The sequence below is a fragment of the Geospiza fortis genome, unplaced genomic scaffold (genome assembly GCF_000277835.1).
Source record: "Geospiza fortis unplaced genomic scaffold, GeoFor_1.0 scaffold213, whole genome shotgun sequence".
NCBI classification, from domain to species: Eukaryota; Metazoa; Chordata; class Aves; order Passeriformes; family Thraupidae; genus Geospiza; species Geospiza fortis.
The window spans coordinates 1,388,777-1,400,059 of record NW_005054399.1 but is presented as its reverse complement, the minus strand read 5'-3'; the positions used below and the strand labels follow the sequence as shown (position 1 = coordinate 1,400,059).

Genomic DNA, 11,283 nt, shown 5'->3' with positions numbered 1-11,283 from the left:
GTGGTGCCATCGCCCTGCTCCAGGCGGGGTCACACCTTTGTCCCACCCTCGGGGGGTGTTTTGGGGGATTGCCCTGCCTGGTGGCACAGGGGACAGGTCACGGTGTGGGGGTGTGTCACCTCCCCTGCCCTCTCACCGCTGCTCTGGTCCCTTGCAGCTGCTGGAGATCATCAAGAAAGAGGACGTGGTGCTCAGGGCCATCCTCACCACCCACCACCACTGGTAGGTGTGGCTGTGTCCCCATGGGGACGGTGCCCGTTCCCAATCCCGATTCCACTCCCATTCCTGATCCCAGTCCCATTCCCATTCCTAATCCCAGTTCCAGTCCTGATCCCAGTGCCACTCCCAATCCTACTCCCATTCCCAGTCCCAAACCCATTCCCACTGCCGCTCCCATTCCCAATCCCAAACCCATTCCCAGTCCTGATCCCAGTCCCAATCCCAATTCCAGTCCTGATCCCATTCCCAGCCCCATTCCCAGTCCCACTCCCTGCTCTGCCCTAGGGACCACGCCAGGGGCAATGAGGAGCTGGCCCAGCTGCTGCCAGGCCTGCAGGTGTTCGGGGCTGACGAGCGCATCGGGGCCCTCACCCACAGGGTCAGCCACGGCCAGGAGCTCGCGGTGAGAGCTGCAGGGCTGGGGACACCAGGCTGGGGACACCCACACAGGGCTCCTGCTGCTGAGGGGCGTCCCCATGGGGGCCAGTGGGGAGTGCATTGGGATGGTCACCCTGTCCCCAGTGGGATGGTCACCCTGTCCCCAGTGGAGAGCAGAGTGGGATGGTCACCCTGTCCCCAGTGGTCCCCAGTGGGGTTGCTGCTGTTGGGCCGTGCTCAGCTCTTGGTGTCCTGGGGTGGGTGCAGATGTGGCCCCTCAGATTCCAGGAAGCTCATCCCAGTCCCAGCCTGTTTGGGGTTGTGCTGGAGGCTCCCTGGGTCCCAAATGAGCTGACACAGCTGGACCCACCCAAAGCCCCATCAGATCTGTGAGCTGCTGGGCCCCAGGCAGGCGTGGGGAGGTCTGGGGGGTCTGTTTGTTCCCCTCAGGGGGACCCTGACCCTCTGTCCCCCCAGTTTGGGACCATCAGGGTGAGGTGTCTCTTCACGCCGTGCCACACCTCGGGCCACATGTGCTACTTCATGTGGGAGGACGATTCCCCGGATGCTCCAGCTCTTTTCTCAGGTACCCACGTGCCCCCCGTGGCTTTTGGGGACACGCTCCCTATGTGCCGCCTGTCCCCACACTCAGCACTGCTGGGGTGACCCTGGCACCCCCATGCCTGGGGTCCCTCGGTGCCCACCCCTGTCCCACAGGTGACACCCTGTTCGTGGGGGGCTGCGGGCAGTTCTTCGAGGGCACAGCGGAGCAGATGCACACCAACCTCACCCAGATCCTGGGCACCCTGCCCAAGGACACGGTGAGGGCCCTTCCCTCCCAGCCTGGGGGGCTCCTGGGGCTGGGAGGGGGCTCAGGGCAGGGATCCTGGGCTGGGACAGGGATCTGGGGCTGGGACAGGGATCCTGGGCTGGGACAGAGATCCTGGGCTGGATGGGGGATCTGGGGCTCAGGGCAGGGATCTGGGGCTCAGGGCAGGATCCGGGGCTGGGACCTGCCCTGGGAGCAGGTCTGATGCCCGCTGCTCCTGCAGAAAGTTTTCTGTGGCCACGAATGCACCGTCAGAAACCTCAAATTCGCCTTGAAGGTGGAGCCAGAGAATGAAGTGGTGAAGGAGAAGCTGGCGTGGGCCAAAGTAAGTGGCAGTGCCCCCTGTGCCAGGGGGGCCAGGGTGTGGGATGGCAGTGGGATTTGGACACCTCTGTTCCCCTGGCAGCAGAGGGATGATGAGGACCTGCCCACGGTGCCATCCACGCTGCAGGAGGAGTTCCTGTACAACCCCTTCCTGCGGCTCACGTAAGCACTGCTGGGCTCCTGCCCAAAGCTGCTCCCAAAACCCTCCTGAACCATCCATCCCTGCTCCCAAACCCTCCTGAACCATCCATCCCTGCTCCCAAAACCCTCCTGAACCATCCATCCCTGCTCCCAAACCCTCCTGAACCATCCATCCCTGCTCCCAAAACCCTCCTGAACCATCCATCCCTGCTCCCAAAACCCTCCTGACCAACCCCAGCCCGGCCCAGGTGGAGCCAGAGAATGAAGTGGTGAAGGAGAAGCTGGCGTGGGCCAAAGTAAGTGGCAGTGCCCCCTGTGCCAGGGGGGCCAGGGTGTGGGATGGCAGTGGGATTTGGACACCTCTGTTCCCCTGGCAGCAGAGGGATGATGAGGACCTGCCCACGGTGCCATCCACGCTGCAGGAGGAGTTCCTGTACAACCCCTTCCTGCGGCTCACGTAAGCACTGCTGGGCTCCTGCCCAAAGCTGCTCCCAAAACCCTCCTGAACCATCCATCCCTGCTCCCAAACCCTCCTGAACCATCCATCCCTGCTCCCAAAACTCTCCTGCACCATCCATCCCTGCTCCCAAAACCCTGCTGGGAAATCCCAGCCCGGGGCCAGGGGAGGCTGCCCGGACATGGGGTCACCCCAGAGCCACCGTGTGCCCCAGCAGGGCCAGCACAGGGTGGCAGTGCCCAGTGTCCATCCCAGCCCAGGGTGTGTCCCCTGTGTCCCCAGGCTCTCAGGGCTGTCCCCTTGCAGGGAGGAGGCCGTGCAGAGGTTCACGGGCAGGACAGACCCCGTGGAGGTGCTGAGGGCTCTGCGCTCCCACAGGGACAACTTCAAGAAGCCCAAGGAGAGGCCCAACCCCCAGGCCATGCTGGCCTTCGACTGGGGGCTCTTTGGGCCCTTCCTGGAGAAGAAGTGACACCCCCGAGGTGCCAGGGCTCCCTCCTGGCTGGGCACAGCTCGGATTGGCTCCCAGCTGGATTTTGGGGCTGGATTTTGTCTTTAAGCTGCTTGTGTGAGGCTGCTCTGCTCTGCTCTGCTCCCCCCTGGCTCCTGGGGTTCCTGTGCAGCTCCTGGATCTCTTTGGGGGGATCCCAGGCTGTGGGACCCCCCTTGGGGCTGGGGTGCTGGCAGAGGGTCAGGCTTGGAGCAGGGGACAGTGCCAGTTTTGGGGAGCTGCCATGGAAGGAGCCAGGGGTGCTCAGGACTGTGGTGCTGTGCCCCACGGAGCCCCAGGCTGCCCTGCCTGCCCTGCATCCCAGTCCAGGGCTGCTGTGATGGCTCTGGGACTCCTGGGAGCCCTCCTGGCCCTGCCTGGCCCTGCCCCAGTGTCCTGGCTGATGGACACTTGGATCCCCCCCATGGGACACTGGGATGTGACTGGTGGCACCAGAACCCACCCAGCTCCAGCCCTGAGCTGACAAATCCCCCATCACAGCAGGGTTTGGGTGGGTTCCCCCCCATTTGCCCTATTTTCCAGCAGCTCCCACAGGGATTTGTGGCCCAGTGGCTGCCTTGGGGAGCCCTTGGCCCCTGTGGGATGTCCATGTGGAGCAGGGTCAGCCCCAGGAGGGATTTCCCAGGGTGGGACAGAGTTTAGGCAGCCAGGAACAAAGTCCAGCCAGGCATCCCTTTTTGCTTTTTGCTTTTTCCAAGAGAAAACCTGGAAAACACTCGGTGCCAACTCCATGGACATTGCCTTGCCAGAGCCAGGGAGCAGCTGGGGCTCCCAGGCCTGCCCAGCCTTCACTTTCTGCAAAATCAGGGCTGTGTTTTATTTATTTTTGAGTCTGAGAAAGGAGCAGAGTTTTATTTGCAGCTGTGGGGAGGCACTTCACACCAGTGAAGTCATTCCTTTTTTATTTTTGTGAAGAAAACGAGCGTTTGATGGCAGCTCCCAGCACTGGGGCAGAGCTGATTTCAGGGATTTTCATGTGTGGACTGTGAATTTCTTTGTTGCCACTGGAGTCTGGTTTGGGGCTTTTTCCTGTGCTACAAACCAAGTTGGGTTGGTTTTTTTGTGTTTTTTTTTTTTGTGTGTGTGGGGTTTTTTTGTTTGTTTTGTGTGGGGTTTTTTTGTTTTGTTTTTGTTTTTTGTTTTGTTTTTTGGGGTTTTTTTTTGTTTATTTTGTTTTGGTTTTTTTTTTCCCTTTTATTAAGTTATAGTTTGGATTTACTTTGCATGAAGGGGAAGGATTTATGCAGCTGCCAAAGCTCCCTTGGTACCACGGCCTGCATCCCTCAGTTCCCATGAAATGCTGCATTGTGGATGTCCCCTTTGGGATTTTATTTATCCTTGGGGCAGGGATGCCCCTGTGGGTGTGAACCAGCCCTGAGCCTGCTCCACACCCCAAACTGGGACAAATTCCAGCTGTCCTGGTGCCAGCCAGGGAGCCCAGGGTGGCCCTGTGACCTCTGTGTGTGTGTTGGGGACTGGGGAAGTGACCAAGGGCAGAGCCCTGGGCATTTCATTCCCAGCCAATGCAGCCTCACTGAATTTTGTGCATTTCTGGGCTGATGTGCTGAGTCCAGCCTGGAGCCCCTCCCTGGCCATTCCCTGCTTCAGCCAAATCCCTGCATGGCAAAGGGAACTCTCTGGAAGCACCAATTTGCTCCTCAGGAAGGAGGGGAGGGGTTGATGCCTTAGAACACTGTGAGGTCATGAATATTCAGCAACAGCTGGAAAATGGAAAGGAAAGCTTTTAATTAAAAACATGAAAATTCACCATTTGCTCTGTGGATTCATTGGAACAAAGTGCAGAGGAGGCTCTGGTTCCTGCCAGCCCCAAGGTCAGGGATTATTCTGTGGTAATTCCAGGATGTTATCCAGCAGTACGTGCCTGCTTTGCCTGGATTTAGGGATATTATCCCTCAGGAAGTGGCTGCTGAGGGTGGGTCAGTGGGACAATTCTGTCACTCCCTGCTGAGTGCTTAGGAAGAAGACACAGAGAAGGAACTGCCCTGGTGTAAATTATTCTAATTTAAGGAAAAGGAATCACACTGGTTTTGTCCAGCATTCACTCCAGTCCCTCTGCAGCCCCAGGGATGATCCCAGGCTTTGGATCCCCTCTCTGGGGGCACTGCAGGCAGTGATGGGGAGAGCTCCAGGCCTCAGGAGACCATTTCTAATGGCATGAGGCTGTTCCAGCAGGGGCAGGCACACATCTGAGTGCTGTGACAACCCAGCAAGGCCTGGGGGAGCAATATTGGGCTGTGGCACAAAGCTCAGCCTGGAGCTGAGCTCTCAGTCCTTGAGCTCCTCAGCTCTGGGGCTGTCCCATCAGCCTGGGACGTGTGTCTGCCTCTCCTGCCAGCTGTGTCCCTGTCAGATTTGGGGTTTATTCCCATCACCTCACCTCCAGCTGGAGGATTGAGCAGTGCCAGGCCCTTTCCCAGAGGCAGATTTGGGGTTTATTCCCATCCCCTCCAGCTGGAGGAATAAGCAGTGCCAGGCCCTTTCCCAGAGGCAGATTTGGGGTTTATTCCCATCCCCTCAGACTTTGGGGTTTATTCCCATCCCATCCCCTCCAGCTGGAGGATTGAGCAGTGCCAGGCCCTCTCCCAGAGGCAGGAGCTGCACAGAGTCCCTGGAGGATCAGCAGTGGAGTTCAGAAGGCACTGAGGGTCTCCTGGGCAGGGCAGCTCTCACCATTTGATGCTGAGGGCAGAGCTGGCTCTCTCCACAGCGTGGTACTGTGTGTGCAGCACCTGCAGGGCCCTCTCTGAGCCCCAGCCCCCCAGCCAGTGCTCATAGAGCTCCCTCACTGCCTGGTTCTCCTCTGGGCTCTCAGCCCTCAGCGATTCATACAACCTCTCCACCTGCTGCAGCTCCTCCTTGCTGGATTCCCCCTCCAGTTTGATCTGCCCTCCTCGCTCCTCCAGGCCTGGGGAAAAAAAAAAAGAAAAAAAAAGATTAATAACTTCAGTAACTTCAGCTGGGAAAACATCCTCAGAAATTCCAGGTCATTTATCCTGCTCCTGCAACCAGCTGCAGGGATGAAAACACCCCAGGGATGGAGGTTCCCTCCCAGTTATCTGCCAGCAGCAGGGAGATGTGGGCTGGCTCCAGCTGGGGCTCTGCCAGCTCTTATCTCTTATCTCCTGCCCCCAGGAGGGAGCCTGAGCCCAGCCCAGGTGAGCCCAGCCTTGCAGGAAAGGGAGAAGTGCCTGGGATGAGTTCTGGGATGAATTCCCCTGCTCCCACGGGAGCCAGCAGCAGCACAAGGAAAATGGAATCAAATATTAAATATTCCTCCACAGCAGCATTTTCTGTACGTGTGATGATCAGGTCTGGGCAATTTCAGAGGAAAAATCCCCCCAGGTACCAGAGCTCAGGAAATCCTCCTTAAAAGCAATTAATGAATGAATGATGCAAATGTTGTGTGATGGAATTCAGCTGCAATTCTTTAAATGCTGAGGAATTATTGGAAAATCCCCCCCTCCCAGCTGTGCTGGTGTGGCTGTCACAGCCCAAGGGGGTGAGAAATCTCCCTTTTCTCCTGTCTGGAACGCCCTGGAGCTCCCCCAGGCTGGATTTGGAGCAGCCTCACCTGAGGGACAGGCCATGACCTCCACGTAGTGATAGGGGCACTTCCCTCTCTTCAGCTTCTGCACCAGGTTCTGGATGTTCCTGAACCCATAGGCCAGAGCAAAGTGGAGCAGGACCTGCCCATCCCTCTCCAGGGTCACCTCCTGGAAGTCCTTGTTCCTGAGGGAGCAGAGCACAGCAAGTGGTTTCTCCAGATCAGTTTCTATTTTAAGCTTCAAAGAGCAAAACCCAAATGCTTTGTGAGTCTCACTGAAGAGCTGTCCCAGTTCTGGGCCATCCAAGGAAAACAGGAAGGAATTCCTTCCAGAACCTTCCAGGATTGCTGGAGGCACCTGAGCAGAGTTTGCAGGAGGACACCTGTGCTGGACAAAGCCTGAAAAGCTCAGCCCAGGGAGCCCCTCCTGACAGACCTGAGTTCCTTCAGCCAGCATCAGTTGGGGATTTTTGACTTCTGCTGGATCATAACACATGGAACAAACCCTGACTGAGGATTCCAGATTTCTAAGGTTAGTAGGAATACCAGGTCCTGATAAAAAACGTAAGTAATTTGATTTTTATCAAGTTTTTGAGACTGTTTTTTTCTGCTTCTTAAACCAGGGAATCCTAAACATAAAAATTGCTCATTAGGGATATAATTAATTCCAAAGGATACATTAAATTAGAGCTGGGAAGGCAGAAGGAATTTCAGGTGGATGAGCCTCAATGCCCAAACTCTCAGTGATTTATTTTGTGTCTCACTCCAGTTAAACAGAGCCCCAAAACCCTCCCACAAGGTTTTTTGGGATCAATAATCAGGGACAAATCTCCCTGATTGGCCTGATCCAAGGTGAGGAATCCCAGCTCCACCAGAGCTCTGCCTTCTCAATTACTCTAAAACTTTATAATTATTCTAGAAGTTATCAGTGGGAAAATCCACCAGGCCAAACTGCAGGGTGTGCCTGGGGAAGGGGCTGGAATTCTCCCTGGAATTGGCTGATTTATTTAATATTGGCTGATTTATTGCTGAGCAGCTGGGAGATGGAGCAGCCAGTCTCAGCCTGGACGTGAACTTGAACATTACAAAAAAAAACCCCAAAAATTCAGCCTATCAACAGGGAGAGAATTCTTGAGAAAATCCAGAGTTCTCAGTGGGATTGCAGCTCCTTACTTGAGAGGTCTGTAGTGGATGGAGGCCCCGTGGACGCCGAAGAGCTCCCGGGCAGCGTGGATGAAGATGTGCTCCAGGAAGCCGCCCGAGCCGCCGCCGCGGTGCGAGCTCAGCTCCTCCGCAGCCCTGCGGAGCCTGGGGGCACAGCAGCAGCACCTCAGCCCTTGGGGGGCACACACACAGCCCCGGGGCTGCCCCAGCAGCCAAACTGCAGCTCCCCCCGAGCTCCAGCCTCTCCCCTTGTCCTGGGAACGGCGGCACGGGGCGTGCCGGGGGATGTGGCTGTCCCTGGAGCCTGCAAGTGTCACAGGACAGGCTGAAAGGGGCTTGGGATGGTGGAAAGTGCTTGGATGGTTTTACAGTCCTTCCCACCCAAACCATTCCAGGATTCCATGATTCTCTAATTAATCCTCACTAATTGATGGATAACTCAGGGAGGAACACCCTGGAGCAGTCTGGGGCAGTGGAAGGTTGTTGTTTGCATGGGGTGTTTTGGGAATTTGGTTTTCTTACAGAAAGTGTTGGGGTTGGATGGTTTTCAAATCCTTCCCACCCAAACCATTCCAGGATTCTCTAATTAATCATCATTAATTGATGCATAACTCAGGAAGGAACAGCCTGGAGCAGCCTGGGATGGTGGAAGGGGTTGGGGTTCAACGGTTTTCATGTCCTTTCCACTCACACCATTCCAGGATTCTCTAATTAATCATCATTAATTGATGCATAACTCAGGGAGGAGCAGCCTGGGGAAGTGGAAGGTTGTTGTATTGCACTGAATAGTTATTCAGTTGTTTAGACTGGGTGTTTGGGTAATTTGGTTCTCTTACAGAAGGTGTTGGGGTTGGATGGTTTTTAAGTCCTTTCCACCCAAACCATTCCATGATTCTCTAATTAATCCTCACTAACTGATGGATAACTCAGGGAGGAGCACCCTGGGATGGTGGAAGGGGTTGGGGTTGGATGGTTTTAAAGTCCTCCCCACCCAAACCATTCCAGGATTCCACGATTCTCTAATTAATCCTCACTAATTGATGGATAACTCAGGGAGGAGCAGCCTGGGATGGTGGAAGGTGTTGGAGGGTTTTCATGTCCTTTCCACCCAAACCATTCCATGATTCTATAATTAATCCTCATGAATGGATGGATAACTCGGGGAGGTGCTGCTGCTGCACCTCTCTGGTGTTCCAGGAGCTCTGGGATGTTCCCCTGCCCTGAAGCACAGGGGAAGCAGCTCTGGGTGTTCAGTGCAGAGCCAGCCCTGCTCCCAGCCCAGACCCCAAGATGTGTAGCTGGCCCTGGAGCAAAAGCTCCTCCTCACTGCAATAACCCCAGTCCCATCTGACACGTCCTAAATGTCATTTTTCACCAACAGCCTCCTGCAGATTAACTGGGTGACCTAAATATTTGTTATTTCTGCTTTCATTCCGGGATCTTTGCAGTGGCTCTGCTAAGGAGGAGCAACAGCTTCTGCTTCAGGAAATTTTTAGCACTGGGACAGATTCTTGTCCTTCCCAAAGCCTGCAGCAGCTTTTTGTGGGATGAAAGGAGCTGGAGTGATTGTCCAGTGGAAATTCACCATATTCTGTACATGAAATATTTTAACTCCCAATTGTTCTGGTTCAAGTGACACAAGAAACCAAATCAAGGGCAAACACACTTGTGTAAGACAGCAGGAAAAGGGGAATTCTGAACTCTCTGAATCCTGGAGGAGAGGGAGCAGGGAAAAGGGGAATTCTGAACTCCCTAAATCCTGGAGGAAAGGGAATTCTGAACTCCCTAAATCCTGGAGGAAAAGGAACATGACTGAAATGGGATTTTGCTCTTACATGGTGTCCAGGGGAGAAGGATCTACATCTGACAAGGACACTCCTTCTTGCTCCAGCAGCTTCAGCACTTCTCCTAGGGCAGAACCAGGCACAAAGAGCTCTTATTTTTGGGATACAGGCAAACAAACCCCACAGAGCAGTCCCTAAACTGCACCTGCATTTTACCAGGGCATGATTTGCCCTATTAAATATAAATACAGATCAATATGCAACCTCTGTCTGAGACAAAGGGTTAGTGAAGCCAGGGAACACTGCAAGGCTCCCAGAATTTGCTGGAATTGGGAATCTCCTGTGGCTCTGCTTACCTGTGGTGATGACACAATCCACATCCCTGGTCTGGTATTCCTGGTTGAAGAAGTCTGGCCTGGAGGCCTCCAGCTTTTTGTCATAGCAGGGCATGACAGTGATGTGGTAGATCCTGTCAGGGGGCAGGTGCTGCAAGGGAGACAAGGCTGGGGCAGCCCAAATCCCCCTGGCCCCAGGGAGTGCATCCCAGGAGCAAAGAGTGGGGGAAATAATGCCTGGAATGGCGCCCACTACGAATGAGAATTTGTGTGTTTATATGTTTCTGAGTAAATGAAATGATTTCTCTCCTAAAGCCAATTTCAGCCGCAGGCAGTGTCAGCAGTTATGGAGCTTCAGAGGTTTCATGGAATCCTGGAATGGTTTGGGGTGGGAAGGGCCTTAAACCCCAACACCTCCCACTGTCCCAAGCCCTGTCCAGCCAGGCCTGGGGCATTCCAGGGATCCAGGGGCAGCCACAGCTGCTCTGGGAATCCCATCCCAGCCCCTCCCCACCCTCCCAGGGAGGAATTCCTTCCCAACACCATCCAGCCCTGCCCTCTGGGAGTGCACACGTTCCCTGTGTCCTGGCACCCCAGGCCTTTGGGAATAATCTCTTTCCATCTCTCCTGAGGCTCCCTTCAGCTCCTGAAGTTTCCCTCACTCTGGTGCAATGATCCAAGGTCAGGCAGAGCAGCCAATAATCCCTAATTAAGGCATTAGGGAATCAACTTCCTCCCTACTCCCAAAGCTCAGCCCCTCAGGGCTTGATCTGGAATCCCACAAAACCTCAGGATCATCCAAGCAATAAACACAGGCTGAGCAATCAGGTCACTGACCCTGGGCCACTGTTCCAGTCCCTTGTGCCAAATATTCCCAGAAATTGCCAAATTTTGTCCCAAATCTGCAGCTGCCTCATGCAAGTGTCACAGGAAATCCCAGTGGGTGCTGCAGCCCCTTGCTGGCTGTGGGGATCTCCAGCTCCGCCCTGGGAAGATTCCAGAGGTTCCAGCCTGAGGACAGCAGCAGAACAGGAGGCTGGGAATGAGGGATCCCTTTTGGAGAAGCCATGATGTGCACCTAAGCCCCCACTGCAGCCTTGGCTTGGGTCACTTATTTGAAATGATTCACCAAATTTAAACAACAATGGCACAAAGACTGAAAATAAGGTTCCTCAGCTCTCCCAAATAATTCAGAGGGTTTAATTTAATTACCCCATGCTCAGTGTTCTACCCTAATTACTTTCATTAGCTAAGACAGAAGTGAGGAAGATTTCTGCCTTCGGCAAGGCAATATTGACCCTTACATGTGTATTACACAGCAAATTTATATAAAATCAGCCTGAAGTGTTGAATTGGAGGAGTTCTGCAGTAAGAAGAGCATTTTTAGAGCTGTACCTGCTGCTCTGCAAAGTAGCCCTTGACCAGGGAGCCCATGACCTGCTGGGGGGATTTGGTGGTGCTGATGTGGGGGATGATGAAGCTGCCGTGGGTTTTCTCTGCATAGCAGATCCAGCCTGCAAGGAACATCATCAACAAATTAATTAAAAAATAAGAAGCAGGTCTTCACTCTGCCCAT

At 54.6% G+C, this 11,283-nt stretch overlaps 2 protein-coding genes across 2 annotated transcripts in view; one reads left to right on the top strand and one right to left on the bottom strand.

Annotated features, from left to right (window-relative positions):
• Window positions 1-3,927, top strand: part of LOC102044410 (hydroxyacylglutathione hydrolase, mitochondrial) — an 11,317-nt gene extending 7,390 nt beyond the window's left edge. The window contains exons 2-8 of the mRNA XM_031061104.1: window positions 158-222; window positions 505-622; window positions 1,075-1,183; window positions 1,315-1,418; window positions 1,650-1,751; window positions 1,833-1,912; window positions 2,655-3,927. Of these exons, the coding sequence (XP_030916964.1) occupies window positions 158-222; window positions 505-622; window positions 1,075-1,183; window positions 1,315-1,418; window positions 1,650-1,751; window positions 1,833-1,912; window positions 2,655-2,820 (744 nt within the window). The 3' untranslated portion in view covers window positions 2,821-3,927. The remainder of the gene's footprint in view (window positions 1-157; window positions 223-504; window positions 623-1,074; window positions 1,184-1,314; window positions 1,419-1,649; window positions 1,752-1,832; window positions 1,913-2,654) is intronic.
• Window positions 3,928-4,581: 654 nt separating this feature from the next.
• Window positions 4,582-11,283, bottom strand: part of CIAO3 (cytosolic iron-sulfur assembly component 3) — a 10,855-nt gene continuing 4,153 nt past the window's right edge. The window contains exons 6-11 of the mRNA XM_031061067.1: window positions 11,103-11,221; window positions 9,729-9,858; window positions 9,424-9,496; window positions 7,598-7,732; window positions 6,452-6,609; window positions 4,582-5,785 (exon numbers count right to left, since the gene is read on the bottom strand). Of these exons, the coding sequence (XP_030916927.1) occupies window positions 5,547-5,785; window positions 6,452-6,609; window positions 7,598-7,732; window positions 9,424-9,496; window positions 9,729-9,858; window positions 11,103-11,221 (854 nt within the window). The 3' untranslated portion in view covers window positions 4,582-5,546. The remainder of the gene's footprint in view (window positions 5,786-6,451; window positions 6,610-7,597; window positions 7,733-9,423; window positions 9,497-9,728; window positions 9,859-11,102; window positions 11,222-11,283) is intronic.